General features: G+C 58.7%; 8 protein-coding genes across 8 annotated transcripts; 7 read left to right on the top strand and 1 right to left on the bottom strand.

The window, feature by feature from the left end:
- The first annotated feature begins 187 nt into the window (after positions 1–187).
- SDRG_16462 (hypothetical protein) lies at positions 188–1,494 on the top strand. The gene is made up of 4 exons (XM_008622673.1): positions 188–511; positions 552–875; positions 926–1,116; positions 1,162–1,494. The coding sequence occupies exons 1-4, from the start codon at positions 212–214 to the stop codon at positions 1,403–1,405; spliced, it is 1,059 nt and encodes a 352-aa protein (XP_008620895.1). The 5' UTR covers positions 188–211; the 3' UTR covers positions 1,406–1,494.
- A 332-nt stretch (positions 1,495–1,826) lies between these two features.
- On the top strand, positions 1,827–3,427 carry SDRG_16461 (hypothetical protein). Its single transcript, XM_008622672.1, has one exon. It carries the CDS (start codon positions 1,852–1,854, stop codon positions 3,364–3,366), a length of 1,515 nt encoding a protein of 504 aa, XP_008620894.1. The 5' UTR covers positions 1,827–1,851; the 3' UTR covers positions 3,367–3,427.
- Positions 3,428–4,178: 751 nt separating this feature from the next.
- SDRG_16460 (hypothetical protein) lies at positions 4,179–6,172 on the top strand. The gene is made up of 10 exons (XM_008622671.1): positions 4,179–4,290; positions 4,341–4,418; positions 4,462–4,533; positions 4,578–4,733; positions 4,778–5,239; positions 5,287–5,538; positions 5,589–5,692; positions 5,744–5,879; positions 5,927–5,977; positions 6,023–6,172. Exons 1-10 carry the CDS (start codon positions 4,257–4,259, stop codon positions 6,112–6,114), a joined length of 1,437 nt encoding a protein of 478 aa, XP_008620893.1. The 5' UTR covers positions 4,179–4,256; the 3' UTR covers positions 6,115–6,172.
- A 563-nt stretch (positions 6,173–6,735) lies between these two features.
- SDRG_16459 (hypothetical protein) lies at positions 6,736–8,115 on the top strand. Its single transcript, XM_008622670.1, has one exon. It carries the CDS (start codon positions 6,752–6,754, stop codon positions 8,060–8,062), a length of 1,311 nt encoding a protein of 436 aa, XP_008620892.1. The 5' UTR covers positions 6,736–6,751; the 3' UTR covers positions 8,063–8,115.
- A 572-nt stretch (positions 8,116–8,687) lies between these two features.
- SDRG_16458 (hypothetical protein) lies at positions 8,688–9,953 on the top strand. The gene is made up of 4 exons (XM_008622669.1): positions 8,688–9,028; positions 9,074–9,400; positions 9,449–9,630; positions 9,675–9,953. Exons 1-4 carry the CDS (start codon positions 8,693–8,695, stop codon positions 9,907–9,909), a joined length of 1,080 nt encoding a protein of 359 aa, XP_008620891.1. The 5' UTR covers positions 8,688–8,692; the 3' UTR covers positions 9,910–9,953.
- A 351-nt stretch (positions 9,954–10,304) lies between these two features.
- SDRG_16457 (hypothetical protein) lies at positions 10,305–11,580 on the top strand. The gene is made up of 6 exons (XM_008622668.1): positions 10,305–10,364; positions 10,405–10,663; positions 10,710–10,874; positions 10,920–11,043; positions 11,087–11,308; positions 11,365–11,580. The coding sequence occupies exons 1-6, from the start codon at positions 10,348–10,350 to the stop codon at positions 11,460–11,462; spliced, it is 885 nt and encodes a 294-aa protein (XP_008620890.1). The 5' UTR covers positions 10,305–10,347; the 3' UTR covers positions 11,463–11,580.
- A 297-nt stretch (positions 11,581–11,877) lies between these two features.
- Positions 11,878–15,358, top strand: SDRG_16456 (hypothetical protein). The gene is made up of 2 exons (XM_008622667.1): positions 11,878–14,698; positions 14,746–15,358. Exons 1-2 carry the CDS (start codon positions 12,106–12,108, stop codon positions 15,309–15,311), a joined length of 3,159 nt encoding a protein of 1,052 aa, XP_008620889.1. The 5' UTR covers positions 11,878–12,105; the 3' UTR covers positions 15,312–15,358.
- Positions 15,359–15,508: 150 nt separating this feature from the next.
- Positions 15,509–16,907, bottom strand: SDRG_16455 (hypothetical protein). Its single transcript, XM_008622666.1, has one exon. The coding sequence runs from the start codon at positions 16,850–16,852 to the stop codon at positions 15,581–15,583; it is 1,272 nt and encodes a 423-aa protein (XP_008620888.1). The 5' UTR covers positions 16,853–16,907; the 3' UTR covers positions 15,509–15,580.
- Between the last annotated feature and the right edge of the window lie 724 nt (positions 16,908–17,631).

Genomic DNA, 17,631 nt, shown 5'->3' with positions numbered 1-17,631 from the left:
TCTATGTACGTGACGTCCGAATCCAATCGGCAAAGATGTAGATACACACCTCGATGACTCGATGTGGCGTCTCTGGACTGTGCTCTGTTTAACCGAATGGTTTAGCTATCACGTTAATCGGTTTGACGTCAATCGGCCTTTACACCGTATACTGGAGTGTTGGTCACCCGTGGTACGGGCACACGGGTAAATTCGCAATTTCGCAGACAGCATGGCCGAGCCCCAGACGTCCCGCACGCTGCGCAACACGGCCAAGGTCCAGCGGTACCGGAAGCGACTTGTGGCGACCAAGGAAGACCTCATCGACCAGGCGACGCGCCTTCAGACCATCATCACCGTCCACAAGCTCACGGCGCCCTTGGGCTGGGACGACGTCTGCTCGGCGCTGGCGGCCGCGCGCGACGAAGCCAGCGCCTCCAACCGTGCGCTCAAGGACAAGCGCTACGAGATGGACCAGATCATCGCTACAATGACCAAATGGGTCGCTTCAATGACGCAGCCTTCGATCCAGGTACTCCTTGCGCGCCATCGCTGCGGCTAAAACATGCTAGTCGATGCTGCCAGAGTCGCTCGGCTGGAGTCGCACGAGCTTGTCGGCGGACCGAGCGTCGCGCAAGATGGGATTCGACTGGTACACTCTCCACCTGCGCAACAATATGGACGGGTTCTTTGCCCAGTGCAACTTTCCCCCGAGTGGCGGTACCAACTGCCTTCATGTCGTCGAAGGCGACGACGAAATCTTCCATTTTGTCTGGAGCTACCAGCACGAGTACGAGCTGCCGATACAAGACGTATACGCCGGCATCCGCTTGCCGATTTGGAAAAAGCTGCGCTCCGACACGTCGCCGTTTCCCATTGAAATGCTCGACCAAGAGGTATACACCAATCAACCCTGCCGCATTCCTATATCTATACGATCTTGTAGCTTTTGGATCAAGTCGCGCCAAGCAAGATGATGTACCGGCGGGTCGTGCTCTCCGAGAAGCGTACCGATGTGCTCCTCACACGAGAATTTCCGGCCGACGCCACCAGCGATCGCATTATATTTGTGTCGGGCAACATTCACGAAGACGCACTCCTCCCCGAGAGCCACTACCTGCGCAACCGCATGTTTTGGTATCCCTCTCTTGCATGCATCGGTGCGCTGATACCGCCAACTAGGCATGTACTCGAACCAGTTGGCCCCAACCGCACGCGGCTCCGGGTTGTCTGGACGATTTCGTCCTTCTTATCCAATAAGAAGCCCGTGACGTGGGCAGAAGAGGCCGCAGTGCTCAAGCGCGACCTCGGCGACGGCCCCGAGCATGTCCGAAAGCAACGGTTCCATGACATTAGCCGGTGCGATATGGCCATGCCCGACGACGCCTGGACAGCACTCTTTACGTTCGAGTACGAAGCATCGTAACACCTCAAGTCTCGCTCCCAAGTATGTCTATCGGCTATCTATGTAATGTACTATAATCAATCGAGTCAAGTCTACTACTAGAGCGTGCAAGCTTCTGTCAACCTTGCTTAACATCCGTGGCGTCGTGAATACAGTGTTTCTAGTACGGTGTTTAATACAGCGTTTGTACTTCGAGTACCACGATTGCTCTTGCGCACGAGCTGCTCGCATGTCGGTGTCATCATATCTATCGATCCAAAACTAACGACTTGAATTTGTTGTGGGTTGCAGTCTTTCTCGAGACCGTTTGTTCTCAGCAACATTATGAGCCTCGACGGCTGTGAACACTGGTTCACATCCTGTCTCAAACACTGTGTCAACAACCCAACGACGAATCAGAGTGATGGTCGTGCAATCGTCATCACAAACCAACTCGACACCATTGGCACTTGCCTTTTCGATCGAGCATGGCCAGGCGCGTCGTCGCAACCGCTGCGTTTCTCCGCCGCATCACGGCGTACCAAGACGGTTACGACCACGACACGCAGCGCCTCGTCGCGCAGCTGCGCGAGGGCGGTGCGTTCCGCCGAGCGCCATTCCCGTACCGTCCGCATCTCGCGGCAACGGCGCTACACTTTGCTACCCAGTGGAAGGGCTTTGCATGCGACGGTGACGCGGCCATCGCCTTCTCGCGCCTTTTTACGTGGATCCCGTGCCTCCAACGTGCACAGGCCGTCACAAGCGTCCACCGACTGCTTCTGCATGACGATGTTGCTGGTGCGCTTTTGGTATATGCGAGCTACGTCCAAGACCCAACGCTGCTCGCAACGGTGCTCGATCGAAGCCCAGAAGTGCCGAAGCACTATATTCTGCGCGCGCTCGAGGTGGCAGCGTACAACAACAACTGCGTTCTCACCAAGGCGCTGCTTGAAACGACGTATGAGTCCGATCGCATCGCTGCGATGCATGTGGCCGCGTGCCGAGGTAATATCGACGTGATGACATTGCTAGAAGACTATGGAACGACGGTACGTCCGTCCGTGCTTGACACGGCCATTGCGTCCGGGCAGCTCCACGTCCTCCAGCACGTGACGAGGAACATGCCGCTTGCGTGCGACGAGCGCGCGCTCGCGGACGCGGCGGCTGCCGGCTTCCACGACGTGCTTGACTTTGTGCACGCAGCTTGGCATCCTCAGTGTGATTCCGACCAAAGTAGTGAGGTCGCGTCTCGATCGTTTCCCATCGATGGCGTCCTCGAAGCAGCGGTTCGCGCCGGGCAGACGGGTGCGGTTTATTCTCTCTTGGGCCTTTGCCGCCTCGCCGACCGCGAAAAGGTCATCGAGCACGCGGTGCGACATGGGCGCGTGAAGCTGCTGGAGTCCCTTGGCGAGGCTCCGTTGTCGCATTGGCCGCGCGATAACGCAATCCTGCTTTGTGCAATCGATGCGGGCCAGGACGAGCTCAGCATCGTGCTTTTGCCGTACCGATCGCAGCCGCTTTTGCACCGTGCCGCCTGTCGTGGGCGTCTGCAGGTTGTGGCGTGGCTCCTCGTTAACACGGACGAAGCATGCGAGCGCGACACACTGGATATGGTCGCAACCCACGGCTCGGTGGAGATGCTGCAGCTTTTGCTACAGCACCGCAATGGCATCATGACGGCTCGCGCAATGGACGGCGCGGCGGCCAACGGCAATTTGGCGACCGTGGTTTATCTGCACGAAAACCGCATGGAGGGCTGCACGACGGCGGCCATGGACACGGCCGCGCGACATAACCACTTGGACGTGGTTCGATTCCTCCATGTTCACCGGCGCGAAGGCTGCACGACCGCGGCGATTGACGGTGCCGCGCGCATGGGCCACTTTGAGATGGTCAAGTTCCTCGCGACCTTTCGGCGAGAAGGGTATACCGCACGGGCTCTGGACGAAGGAACGCCTGAAATCGAAGCGTACCTCCGCGGCTTGAAACGACCCCACTTGTAGGTATCGCTGAAATAATTGCGCAGTGTATTACTATTAGAGTTACCGCTTGCGGTTCCGCAAACGTGTTTGTCTCGATGAACGCATCGAGCATCGAGGTCATTGAACCCATGTACAGTATCAGCACCAGCGAGAATGAGTGTCCTCGACCATTATATTCGAGTGCATTGAATGCGGGCGAGATTGGTCGGGCTCAGTGGCAGCTGAAAGGTCGCCCGAAACCACCGACGACGACGACGATACGACGACCACCTAGCGAAGAGCGCCTTGATGCAGCTCGCATGCCATTCGATGGGCGTAGTTGGTCGTCGCGCAAAAGACAACTGACGTGGCATCGCCGTGAGCATCGAGACTGCAAGCGCCCCAACAAAAGTTCGAAGCTTAGAGCGATTATTTTATCCGGATAGCGAAGTTCGCAGCTGCGGCCACGACCTTCAACTGTCCTTGCTTTCCTTGTTTGTCGGTTTATCCACGCTCGCATGGTACGCACAGCTGATGCTCGCTCTCGATACAACTTGTATCTCATTGAGCCAAGGTCGTTCCTCAACAATGGCCATCATTATGCGCTTCCCATGTCCATTCAGACAGTGCATCCTGAAAGACGCAATATTCCACGCAGTACGTCGCAAGTTCGGCGCTATCCAAATGCAAGAAGCAATGCACACGATGAGGGTGACACTCGGGGTACGCATCGCACCATGCGCAGCCGTGCACGGCTTCCATAACACGCGTGCAAAGGACATCGAAGTAGAAGCGTCGAAGTTGGGCGCGATCTTTATCCGGATTTGTTCTGGGAAACCGGCGAGTTGTTCCAGGCGTCGCGTGGCGAAGAAGGTTAAGCAGCCGCGACCGACGCTCCATTCACTTTGCTTCCGTCGACCTAGGAGAGGAACATGCAGCTCTTCGAACCCGAGCCCGAGTACATCGGTACGTCGACCTGCCGCAGGCGCGGCCTCATGGCCACATGCGCCTGGTAGACGAGCGCCGCTGGGAGCGCATCGAGACGCTCGGCGAAGGCTACAGCCCGCGGACAGGCCATACCGTCGTCTCCTACGGTACATGCGGGCATGGCCATGGCGGCGAGCTCACGCGATGCAGGCGCGACATTGTATGTCTTTGGTGGCACGGACCGGCGGCGAAGGCAGCAAGACCTCTTCCAGTTCGACATTGGTACGCCACGTCGGCGAATGCACCGCTCACACAAATGCTTGTAGAGTCGTGCATGTGGTCGCAGGTGGACGTCAATGGAACGCTGCCGCCTCGGCGGTCGGGCGCGCTCGGCGTCGTCCACGAGAACAACATGTACATCTTTGGCGGCTACGATGGGCGGGACGGCAACTACTTTAACGACCTCTTCTTCTTCAACTTTGGTACGGTGATGCACTGCATGCGATGCTGACAAGGATGCGTCTAGAGACGCGCAAGTGGAGCGAGATGCCCAACCTCTCGATCGTCAAGCCCGAGTCGCGCACGGACCACATCATGGTGCTGCACGCGTCGAATATATATATTTTCGGCGGCTACAACGGGTCGAGCCGCTTCAACAACATGTACCGCTACGAGCTCCTCGAGAAGCGCTGGCTCAAGATGGACGCGACGGGGCAGATCCCGTCCGGTCGATTCGGCCACTCGGGCGCAGTGCACGAAGCCTCGAAGCGGCTCGTCATCTTTGGCGGCTGGGACGGCCGCGACACGCTGGACGATTTGTACGAGTTCCACCTCGAGACCGGCGTGTGGGCCGTCATGAAGACGACGGGGAAGAGCCCGCCGCACCGGTATCGCCACACAGCGGTCATTTACGAAGACAGCATGTTTGTCTTTGGCGGCGTCGACAAGGCCCACTCGCGCTTCAACGACCTCCAGCGCTTGGACCTCCGTACGCCCACTCTTTGCATTGTCAATGTGGCAATGTCCGCTGCCTAGTGACCAACACGTGGAGCGAAGTGTACACGAGCGGGTACGTGCCGAGCAGCCGCACGTTCCATCGCGCGGTCGTCGTCACGAACCGCATGTACCTTCTCGGTGGCTACGACGGCACGGACCGCCTTCACGACCTCTACTCGATCCACGTTGGGCCGCTCTCGCCGCCGTCGCTCCTCAACCTCTGTGCAGCGTACACCCGCCACAACGTCGACCGGATTTTAGACCACCACTCGTTCCGCGGTGTGCCCTACGGTAGCCCACGGCGATAGACACGGCTTGGATCCAACCTTCCAACTCTGTAGACGTGCTGGGCCAAGTCATCTTTCGCCGGGATGGCGACAACGACCTTCGCGGCAAGTGCACCGTCTGTCGCGACGGTCGTTGCGGACTCTACAAGCTCTCTCGGGTACATACGCCCGTGGCGATAAGATGCAGACATGACAGCCTCTTTTCGTAGATGCCAGCACCCGAGTGTGCGCCACCTGCACGGCACCTGCGGTCGCGCGATCGCGGCAACAACAAGCACGTCGAGAACACCATGCCATGCGTCTGTGGACATGGCAATGGCCTGCACGAGCTCATTGACGAACGAAGTACGTCGCGCACGAGACGCTCGCTTGTATTGATATGCTGGCACTAGAGCTCTTTGGCGAGCGCTTGCCCACGAATGACACGAACGGCAAGAGCAAAGGTACACGCAAATTGCAGACAATGAGAATGCTGAACGCGAGTCTAGTGCTCCTCTTGTACAACTTGTACAAGCGAATCTTTGATGGACCGATCCCGCCGTCGGCCGAGCACCCGCCAAACCAAGCGTCGAGCGCGTAGAGACCGCGCACTAGTGACTGCATGAATACAACGCGTAAAACATCCCGATTCGGTGCTATGTCCGTGTTGTCTCTTCTCTCCGGAGACGCAGAGCAGGAAAAAATACTTCTTTCAGAGCAGCCCAGATCGCAACATTTCATCATTTCTTTCATTTGGTTCGATTAAACAACACCACGATTCCTGATAGGACGCGTTAACTCATCCCTGATATCTTTATGCATGAGGGCTAACATTACTCAGCTGAGCGGACTCGGAGCGAGAGTCGAAGCCACAAACACAGCACGCACCCAAACTTAGGAGGACCGACTCGCAGCACGGCGCTAATGTGCCATGGGATTGATAATCGCCGCCGATGGGCAAGGCTCGCAGTCTCATATCGAGCGCCGAGTCCGGCAAGAGCTCAGAGATACTATGGGCTCGTACATATATTCCCTCGGTCAGCGTTCGAGCGCGAGAAGTTTGCTTCAGAGAACAGCACAGAGGGAAGAGGGACCATGGCCGCGGAATCGACGGCCACCAAGAAGTGGGTAACGGCAACCAGCTGTTTGGACTCGGAACAGTAACGTCCCGTCTGTCGCAGGCCTCGCTTCCTCCTCGTCCATTGCCGATCACAGGCAAATACTTGGACAAACACGAGATGATGAGCGAGAGTCCCAAACACACGTCGTTCGAACTGGAGGCGCCGCCGCCCCGGGCCACAGCCTTTCGAGAGATCTTGCTGCTAGGCGTCATCTGCTTTGCGTGCCCCGGTATGTTCAATGCGCTCAACGGCCTCGGCGGCGGCGGCCAGCTCGACACGTCGGTCGCATCCAACGCCAACGTTGCGCTCTACGCGTGCTTTGCACTCTTCTCGTTCGTCGCGGGCTCATTGCACAACTTGCTCGGGCCCAAACCCTGCATCCTCCTCGGCGGCCTCACGTACGCGCTCTATGTCGGGTCGCTCCTCCACTACAACGTCCATGGCTCGTCGACGCTCGTCGTATTTGCAGGCGGCCTCCTCGGTGTGGGCGCATCGCTACTCTGGACCGCGCAAGGCGCCATGATGCTGGCGTACCCAAGCGAGCACGAAAAAGGCAAGTTCATCTCGAGCTTCTGGATCGTCTTCAACCTCGGCGGGGTCCTCGGCGGCTTTATTCCCTTTGGCTGCAACTTTCACTCGACCGCGTCGACCGTGAACGACGCCACGTACATTGGCTTTATGGCTATCATGGTGCTCGGGGCGCTGCTAGCGCTATTGCTGCGGCGCCCGCACCGCGTCACACGCTCCGACCACTCGCTCGTCGCGTACCCCACGACCGCTACGTCGCCGCTCATAGAGCTCCGCGGTCTGCTCTCGGCGCTCCGTGATCCGCGCGTGCTCTGCTTGCTCCCCGCGGCGTTTTACTCGAACTTCTTTTACGCCTACCAGTTCAACGACGTCAACGGAAAGCTCTTTACGCTCCGCACGCGGGGCCTCAACAACGCTCTCTACTGGGCAATGGAGATGCTCGGCGCATACGTCTTTGGCACCAAACTCCTCGACGTTGAGTTTTGGTCACGAGCGAAACGAGCCCGCGTCGGCTTGTACGTGCTCACGGCGCTCTGTGTGCTCACGTGGGCGCTGGGCGCAGGCGTCCAGTCGACGTATACGCGGACGTCGACGCAAGCGCTGCTCGACTTTACTGACGCAAATGCTGCGTTCCCAATGGTGGTGTACCTGCTCTACGGCTTCCTCGACGCGACCTTTCAGACGTATGTCTACTGGATGATTGGCGCGCTCACCAACGACGCGTCCGAGCTCGCGCGCATCGTAGGGCTGTACAAGGCCTTCCAGAGCGCGGGCGGGGCCATCTCGTGGAAGGTCGACGTCGCCGGCGCGGGCTTGATGCTCCAGCTCGGCCTCAATTGGGGTCTCATGCTGCTCGCGCTGCTCTGCATGGTGCTTGTTGCACGCACTTTGACCAAGTAAATAGCGAGTCAAAATAACATTTGATTTTGAAAAGAGTCAATGTTCTCATCTCATATCTTGTCTTTGCCAAAGAGCTTTGCAGTGACGACGAAGGTAAGGAAGCAGGATTGATTCGGATACGCCGTCGCTCTCCAGCCGAGTTTGGAGTGGCATCGACTTGGCAGACCAGAGGTGCCGGTCGACGGTCGCGTCGTCGGAGGCGGTCAACCTGCAGGTTTCTCTAGTTTTGCTCGTACCGGGTTCGCGACATACACGGTTAGCTATCAGACCTTGCGCAGATGCATCTGACCATCGCTGTTGCCATCACATATTTGTTGCTACCGTGTACTGTTCAAGCGTTGTGCCATGTTGAGGTCGATGGTGCAGACTTTTGGGAACGTACCCATATACAGCTCGTGCTCGGGCATGGCGCTGCTGGAACACTCGCACTACCAGCACCGCTACCGTGATCTGGGGTACTCGCTCGTAGATCAAAGAAGATTTCGTCGCTGCCTTCACGGAACGTCGCCTTTCTCTAGTTAGTCGGTCGTCACCGACTGCATTTGGCACGTGGCATCCACGATGGACCAATCCGGAACAACCCTCAAAATCGTGGCCAATCAGCGGCGATCAATCTTCATTACACCTATCATGGTCCCAGACACGGACGCGATCGAAGCCGAGAGCCTCGCGCCGACCGTCCTCGAGGACGACCCGCGCGCCGACTACCGCCTCAAGAACCGTCTCAAGCAGCGCAAGTTCCGGGCGCGGTACCAGGCCGACCGCGCGCAGCTACAAGCCGAGATCGACGAGCTCTCGGCCGTGCTCGCGATCCCTCCGCCGCTCGCTTGGTCGCACGTGGCCGCCGTCTTTGCCTCTGCGACTAAAGACGCGTCGCGAGAGAACTTGCGCCTCCGCGCGATACACGCGCGCCGCGCTCGGCTCGCCCAGGTCATCTCGCGCTGGGTGACCGCGTCGGCCATATCGGTGCCTGAGCCATGACCGTCCCATGATCGCTCACATGACGCCTAGGGTATTGCCCGCACGCCGTCGATATCGCGCGTGACGCTGCTCGCAGATGAGAACGCGCGCAAGCTGGGCGTCGACTGGATCACGACGCAGTGGTATTGCAACACGGACCGCATGCTGTCGCAGTATGGCTTTCCGGGCGCGGACTCCCGGCCCATTGTGGACTTTAACGTTCAAGTGCTTCCCGACGATACGTTTAACCTCTACTGGCGCATCCAGCGCGAGCTGCCACTGTCGCTCGACGCGGCTGACGCGGCGCTGTCCGGTCGGATCCAGTCGCTCTTTCGAGGCGACAGTCTCCCTGACTTTTACTCGCTCGTCGATTGCGAGGTATTTGGATGTATACGCGTGGGATAGTTGAACACTAGAAATGCGTAGCTCCTATCGCAAGTGGACCCGACGCTCCTGTACCGCTGCGGCGCCAAGGAAGACGACGGCGAGACAGATATGTTTCTCAGCCGCGAGTTCCGGACACCCAACCGTGTCGTCTTCGTCGGTGGCAGTGTCCAGGACGACGACCGCATCGACCACAACCACGTGTGGCACCACCGCACCTTCTGGTACGCAGCTGCTTGATGCGAGCTATGTTCGAAATGCAATGTAGGTACGTCCTCGATCGGACTTCGCCGACGACGTGCACGCTACGTGTGCTCTTGTGGCACTCGAACCTCTTTACAAAGGATCGAGGGTACACGCTCGAAGACGAAGCGACCGCCTGGGACCACGTTGTCGGCAGTAGCTCCGAAGACGTCGAGTTTGAGAAGCTCCGGCGTCTCATGTTTGCTCGATGCCCCGACGCCATTTACAACCGAGACAAGTATCTTGCACTGGAGCCATAAGCTGTGTAAGGTCCTTGAATGCAGTGTATACCTGTATTACTGCTCACGAGCGACACAAGGACACTTCTCGTCCAGACTCGCAGTGCATCTGCAGAGTGCACCTATTGCTGATACCGCGACACCAAGGCAGCCTTGACGCGCAAGGCGAGGCAGCTCTCGAACGCTAAACTTGGTTGCTCTCACCTCGACGACTAAAGGCTCTCATTTACCGCCCGCTCCCTAATCCAAGGCTTGGGAATCATATTGCGATGGGCGCATCGGTCAGGTACATCTGACGTCGTTATGGTATTGTCCTATTGTGCACAAAGCTTTGTGCTATCTACTACCCAGCTAAAGTCAGTCCGACGACTGGGAGTAAAAGCGACACTTGACGCGGTCTTTATCCTCTTGGCTGTTGACGGCCGTTTCGGATATTGACGCCAACGTACACGCATCAAGATGGCGCAGTCGACCCGGTCAGTCGACGTTCGAGTCCCACTTTTCAACACGCAGTAGAATGGCGGCGGCGCTCACGTCGTTCAAGGCCTCCGTCCTCGCCGAGTTTTCGCTCGAGCGCATGGAAGCCACGGGGCTTGTGCCATTGGGCAACCTTGATGACATGCTCACGCGGTACCTCGCGGCGCGCCCGACCGAGGCCGAGTCGCTCAAGATGATTCGAGACAGCATGCGCTGGCGCGAAGACAACAACATTGGGCGCCTCTCCAAGCAATTCATGGTGCCCAAGGCCAAGACCGACGTCATTCGCCGCTACCTCGTTCGTGTGTCAACACTATCTCGGACGATTCACGCAAATACTGTAGCCGCAAGGCTGCCACGGCGTCGATAAAGAAGGCAACGTGCTCCTCATCGAGGACATTGGGAACCTCGACACGGACGCGATGGCCAAAACGTGCAAGTTCGAAGACGTCCTCAACGCGCACGTTCAAAAGTGCGAGTTTCAAATGCACTACACCTTCCCGAAAGCGGTAAGTTCGCAGAATACGACTGCATCGGCGAATATGGACGCGTAGGCCCAGCGCGTCGGGAAGACCATGGTCAAGTCCACGGTCATCTACGACCTGGCGGGCATTGGCATGCACACGTTCAAAAAAGTAGTGTATCAATTTATCAAGGAGGTGGCCGTCATCAACCAAGGTGCACATCGGCGCGATGGTGCATGGAATTAAGGACAACCTAGATCACTACCCCGAGACGCTCAACCACGTCTTCATCGTGAACGCACCGCTCTTCTTTTACGGCACGTGGAAGCTCATCGAGGTCTTCCTCAACGAAAATTCGCGCAAGAAGATTTCGATTTTGGGCAAAAACTTCAAGCCGACGCTGCTCACGCACATTGACGCCGACCAGCTGCCCAAGTCGCTTGGCGGCACGTGCGAGTGCTTTCCCGGCCAGCCCGTCGGTACATTTCCCTTCCCCATCCTCTTCATAATGGCAAGCATTACGTGGCGCTACTAGGCGGCTGCATCTCGTCGAGTACGTTCACAGGCACGCACTTCTGGAACGAAATGGACAGCACGTTGCGCCCGTGCGACGATGCGATGCCGCCAGCCTAAAGCGCTCTTTGCGTCCTAGACATAGCGATTCTAACCTTGCTAAATGTTATCCAACAGCCGGTCGATCGGAAAGAACGACTCTTTTGTCCGACCTACCGAACGGTCGAGGGGCGGACGTGGTGCCAATAAAATCGTAGCGTAGCAACAAGCGCGACAGCCTTCATCGCAGTAGCCAGTGCGCATACGCCGGTGCGACCAACGGCCCGCCTCGAGCAGCGTCGACTGGCGACGTCGCCCTCGTGCTGCTCTCGAATCCTCTATTGGCGTCACACGAGCGGCTTTCGCCGCCTACTGTGCAAGCCATCCGACCTCAGCTGCCCAAAGCTCAAGCTGCTGCTGCATGACATTGCCGTTCCCGCGCCATCTGCCAATTGCTGGGCGCACAGGACATGGCCAGCGGCATTGACATTGAGCGCTTTCGATACGACTGAGTAGCATACTAAGGGTATCGAGGTCCTGGCGATCTCGGAGGCGGCGGCGACGACGCGGGTGGCGTGCGTTTAGCCCCGCTCTGCGGAGAAGTGTTTTTTTGTGTTGCTGAGCGGAAACGCGAATTTTGGCCAATGAAATCGCGGGATAGGTTACGCTCGGCGCTTGTAAGACAGCCGAATCAGCCACCAGGACGGAAGAGGACGACTTTAGCATGTCCCGACACATGGAGCGGGGCGGCGTGTACGACATGGACGCGCTCCTCGGGTCCGGCGGGCCCGACCTCGAGAACTTCAGCCTCCAGTTCGACGTGCCGGGCGGCGACGCCGACGACGTCGAGCGGCTCAGCGACGACCTCGAGTACGACGAGCAAGAGATCGAGCGCAACACGATCCACATCCCCGAGGACGACCTCGACGACCTTGACGACAGCGACGACGACGTCAATCGGTCGCCGATGTCCGAGCGCTTCTCGGGCATGAGCGACGACATCTTCAACGATAGCGACAGCGACATCTTTGGCACCGACGACCGGGACGACCGCGACGACGACGGTGGGCATGGCGACGACCTCTACGACGAGGCGCGCGACTCGTTCGACTCGGTCACGCTCGACTCGGTCATGAGCGACCTGAATTTTGAGTTTGGCGGCGACACGCCGGCGATCGAGGTTGAAAACTACTTTGAAAACCCCGACGACGAGTACGAGCTGCCCGTGTCGACAGGCGACCCGCTCTCGATGCGCCGCGTCTCGATCGACCACAGCGCCGCGACGCTATCGCAGGCCACCGGCGCCATGTACAAGCTCATTTGGGAAGAGGGCCTCCTCGGCCTTCGGCTCAAGATGACGTCGCTCTTCCTCCCCGCCGTGACCAAGCTCACAGGGAAAAGCTCGATGCTCGGCATCCACCTCGTCGAGATTGGCGACTACCTCGTGCGCATTGGCGACCAAGATACGCACCGCATGAACTTTCGAGATGTCATCGACCTCCTCAAGGTCGCGCAAAAGCCCGCCGCGCTCACGTTCCGACGTGCATCCGACTCGGCCGCACCACCGATGGAGAAGGACCTCACGTCGAAGGGCACGGGCGCCTACGCGTGGAAGAGCTCGATTGCGCAGCGCATTGCGGCGCGCCTCGAGGAGCTCCAGGCCGAAGAGAAGGCCAAGGAAAGCCAGGCGCCGTCGATCGATATGGACAACAAGTACCCAGTGTTTTGGGAAGAAGGCCCGCTCGGCGTGAGTCTCGTCGCCAACAAGGACGTGCCGTACCCGCAGGTGACGCGCATCACAGGGAAGAACCGGTCCGCCCAAGTCAAAGACATTGTGCCCGGTCACTACCTCATCTCGATCGGCAACTACGACACGTCGTGCGGCACGTTCAACGCAGCGATCAAGCAGCTGCACGAAGTCGTCAAGCCCGCGACCTTGTACTTTGCTCCGGACTTGCGCCAGGTCTCGCTGCGACCCGAGATTGGACCGGACGAGTACGAGCAAGGCTGGGAAAAGAAGCAGCCGCTCGGCTTTACGCTCAAGTGCGCTCCGTACGGCACGATCGTCGCCGACGTGGGCATTGCGAAAACCGCCAAGGCCAAGCAAGGCAAGGCACCGTCGTCACCGACGAGCGCGAGCATGCGCGTCGGCGACCAGCTCGTGTGGGTCAACGACGACTGCGTCGATGGCATCGAGTTCCACGAAGTGCTCAAAACACTGCGCCAGGCTAAGCGGCCGCTCCAGCTGCGCTTTCGGCGAGAAAAGGCGGCGATCGAGCTCAAGCTCCAAGCGTCCAAGAAGCAGCTGTCGTCACCACCGACGGCGGTGCCCCCGCCGCCGCCGCCAACCACGAGCAACGGCAACAAGAAGGAGAAGGACAAGCACGATGGCATTCCGTTCACAACCAAGCTCTCGTCCGCGCTCAAAGACGCTGTCAAGATGGGCAAAACCAAGCCGGACGACAGCGGGAAGCGCCATTCGATCACGCCCGAGAAGAACACGTCGCGGGGGTTCTTTGGCAAGCAGCACCAGCAACAACAACAGCAGCAGCAACAGCAAGCGTCCAACGCGACGCCTGCAACTTCGACACGGCCGACCCGATCGACCTCCGGCAATGCCATCAGTGGCACGTCCGAGCGCTCGAAGCGGTCGAGTTTGCACTCGCCGCGGCAAAAGCCATCTGCGTCAGCGACGACACCCGACAAGCACCGCACGGTGCACCAGTTGCTGGACTCGCCGGTGCCGATCTCGTCGCCGCCGCCGCTACCGTCGCCACCGTTGTCGTCGCCCCCGCCCCCGTCGTCGTCGGTGCTCAACGGTCCGATTTCCTCGTCGACGGCCATGTCGCTGGACAAGGCCCACGCTGCAATTGTGGCGGCTGCTGCTGCCACCGCTGCCGCTGCGCTCGAGCTAAAAAAGATGAACCTCGCGGCGATTCGCAAGTCGGAAATGGCCGACATGGACGACTATAAGCAACCAGCGTCCTCGTCGTCATCCGGTACGGTCCTACACCCACTGTCGGTGCAGCCGCAGTCGACGCACCGGTCGTCGCCACCGAAAGAAGAGCCCACGACGCCTTCGTCAAATGCGTCTGCTTCGGACGTACCCGCGGCCAAGGTGGCGCGGTCGTCGTCGCACCCACCCGAGTCCTCGAGCAAAGGTGGCATCTCGTTCGAGTATGAGATTACGTGGAGTGCGGGCCAAGAGCTTGGCGTGACGCTCAAGCCGCACCCTGAGTCGCGACGCGCGGTTGTCTCGCGTGTCACGGGCAACAACGACAATACCAAGCGCATGGCGCTCGGCGATATCCTTCTCGGTACACACCGCTCCTTCTGCAGCTCTTTTCACGGCGACGATGATTAGGGGCCAATGGGATTCCGTTTACGCCGCAGCAAAAGCTCAACGACACGCTTGCGATGCTGGCCACGATGCCCAAGCCGGTCGTGCTGCGCTTTCTTCGCCCGGCCAAGCCCGTGTACCCCGCGAGCTCGCGCAGTAGCAGCCACACACCGGCGCGGCAAGAGTACGTCCTCGAGTGGCCCGACAAGTGCCGCCTCGGGCTCCTCTTCTCGGCGCACCCGATGACGAACGCACCATTTGTCTCGCGCATGGAGTACCAAAACGCGGACGACGTCGTGTGCCCGCCGCACCTCAAGCAAGTGCACCTTGGCGACATCCTCGTGCATCTTGGCGACACGGACCTCCGCGGCCTGCCGTTTGACCAGTGCATTCAAGCCCTCACGGTCGTGACGCGCCCCGTGACGATGCGGTTCCGGAGGGGCGACCTCATTCCGCAAGCGCCCGTGCCAAAGTCGACGCCGCACCGAAAAAACTCGACCAAAAGCAGCTCGAGTTCTAGTAGCAGCAGCAGTACGAGCCACCACCATCACCACGCGACGCCGCCCTCGCCGTCGAGCCAGCACCATTGATCGTCCACACCGTATAATTTACCCCGTGTCACCCTTGTGTTGTGTCATACCTCGATGCGATCCTGTGCATAAGGACGGGAGCTGGTGAGAGAACCATGTAGCGTCAAGGGTTCCTGGACAGTAGTCCGGTATGACTGTAGATATTCCTCTCCCTATGCACTTGGCACAGGGACGTAGCATGGACGCAGGGAGCAAAATGCCATAGAAGTCGAGCAACGACGGGTATATTGACCAGATAGCAAGGAGGAGGAGGCAGACCACGTCGTTCCCTACTCCAACGAGTCTTTGTGGGACAAGTTTTCATACAGCATCGAGAGCCGGTTGCGGGCCTCGTCCTTCGTCACGATCGGTGCCATCGGTCGCCGGGGCGGCTGCTTGGCAGCGGCAACGGGTGCGAGCAGCGGTTGCTTGACGCCGCTGGCTTCGAGATGCAGCGAGCGCTCGGCGATCTCGTTCGCGTGGACGCCGCCCTTGCGCTTCTTCTTTTCTTCTTCAAAGACGAGTGCGAGGCGCTGCTTCTCGGTGAGGAGCTGCATCTTGGAGTACTGGATGTCTTTGGCCACGTCCGTGATCGAAATCACGTCGAGGAAGTTGCCGAGCATCCCGTTCTTGACGTTGTTGGTGATCTCATTGTTCTTCTCGCGCTCCATGCGGAGGAAGTCGTCGATCTTGAACGCATAATGGTGCACGACCGCAAAGAGGAGCATCTCGACGCATACGATAAAGTTGTTGAGCGCGGCGCCAATCTCGGCTGTCTCCCAGCACTCTTCATGGTGGCAGATCCCCGTGATCAAGTCGCACTCGTTGATCTTGCAGCGAATGTGCCACGACTCGGAGATGACGCCGGCCTTCCCGAGCGCCGAGATCGTGCAGCTCTGCCAGAACGTGAAGAAAATGATCATCTTGATCGCCATAAACTTGGGAAACGGCTTCATGGGCGCGAGCTCTTCGAGGCAGCCGTGGTAGAACAGCACGAGGCAGTAGAGCGCCCACGTCTGCGACACGGTCAGAATGAGCGTGAGCCAGCCGTACGCGACGAGCGGGTTGGTATATTGGCCCTCGCCGTAAAAGTCAAAGATGATGCTCACAAACGTCGTGACCGTGATGAAGATCTTGCACGGGATGTACTGTAAAATGCCGAGCGTGTTCATGCGCACGAACTGCGGGCCCATCTTCCACGTGCTCAAGCACCACTGGAAGCCCATGACGTGGTGCGCGTCGTGCTTGTGGCTGCGGAGCCGCTGCGCGAGCACCTCTTGGCCGCCGAGGAACTCGATCATAAAGTAGTAGAACGAGTGCAGAGCAAAGGCCTCGTAAAAGTCGCGGATCGTCTCAAAGTAGATCTTGTACTCGGGGATCGTGAGCGCGAGGTACGACGTCACGGCGTAAATCGGCACCATGAGCAGGATGCGGAGCACGTAGCGGCGGATGCCGGCCTGCGGGTTGTAGAGCAGATGCGTCCAGACCTCCCAGCCCGAGAGGAGCACCGTGAGCAGCGTCAGCGCGGCCGAGATGGCGAACGCGATCGAGAGGATCTCCATGCCCTCGCTCGTCTTGCGCGTGATTGATTGTAGCAGGCGACCAAGCCTGGCCCGCAGTCAATGAGTTTGCCCTAAAAGAGGGCTTGGTGGACGCTCTTGGAGACAAAAAGAGGGTAAACCATGCACCATTTTTATCAAGCAAATAGCCGGCACCGCGTCGACGCACCCTTTTTTGACACGGCTTGGAGGCTATCACCTGAAAAGACTGGATCGAAGGCAGCCGCAACTGCGCGACAGACGCGCCATCATGACGATGCTACGCTGCCATTGCTCCATCGAGGTACGTCCTGCGTATGACCATCTATCGATGTAGCCTTCTTGCTCCAGCCGCTCGAGCGACCGACCGACAACCGACCGACGGCACATAGCCATGCCTCTGCCAACGAGATGGGTATCTTATTGTGCTGCTGCACTGTGGTTTCTGCTGCAAATATATGTTGGTGGATACGACGCCAGCGTTCGGAGCTTACCTGCAGCACGTATTAATAAACCCCGGGCTTGAAGATGTATATGAATGCCGGTAAAGCCCTGACGGCGCTCTTTTGTTATACTGCAGCCCAGACCGTTGCATACTGTATTGGGTCAGAGGTCTTTCAGCTACACAGACGACGACGACGGCTTGGACTCGACACTACAGTGCTCTACTTTTAGTGTTCAGCATCCACGCTTGCCGCGACCTTTGTCGCAATGCATTCAAGACGACTTGCATCACCGCTCTCTTCGCGTGGTTTGTAAGTGGTTTGTAAGCAGGAGCGATGGACGGCTCTTCACAACCTAAG

The sequence above is a fragment of the Saprolegnia diclina genome, assembly GCF_000281045.1.
Source record: "Saprolegnia diclina VS20 unplaced genomic scaffold supercont1.129, whole genome shotgun sequence".
Taxonomy (NCBI): domain Eukaryota; phylum Oomycota; class Saprolegniomycetes; order Saprolegniales; family Saprolegniaceae; genus Saprolegnia; species Saprolegnia diclina.
The sequence above is the reverse complement of the archived record's forward strand: the minus strand, read 5'-3'. Positions and strand labels throughout refer to the sequence as shown.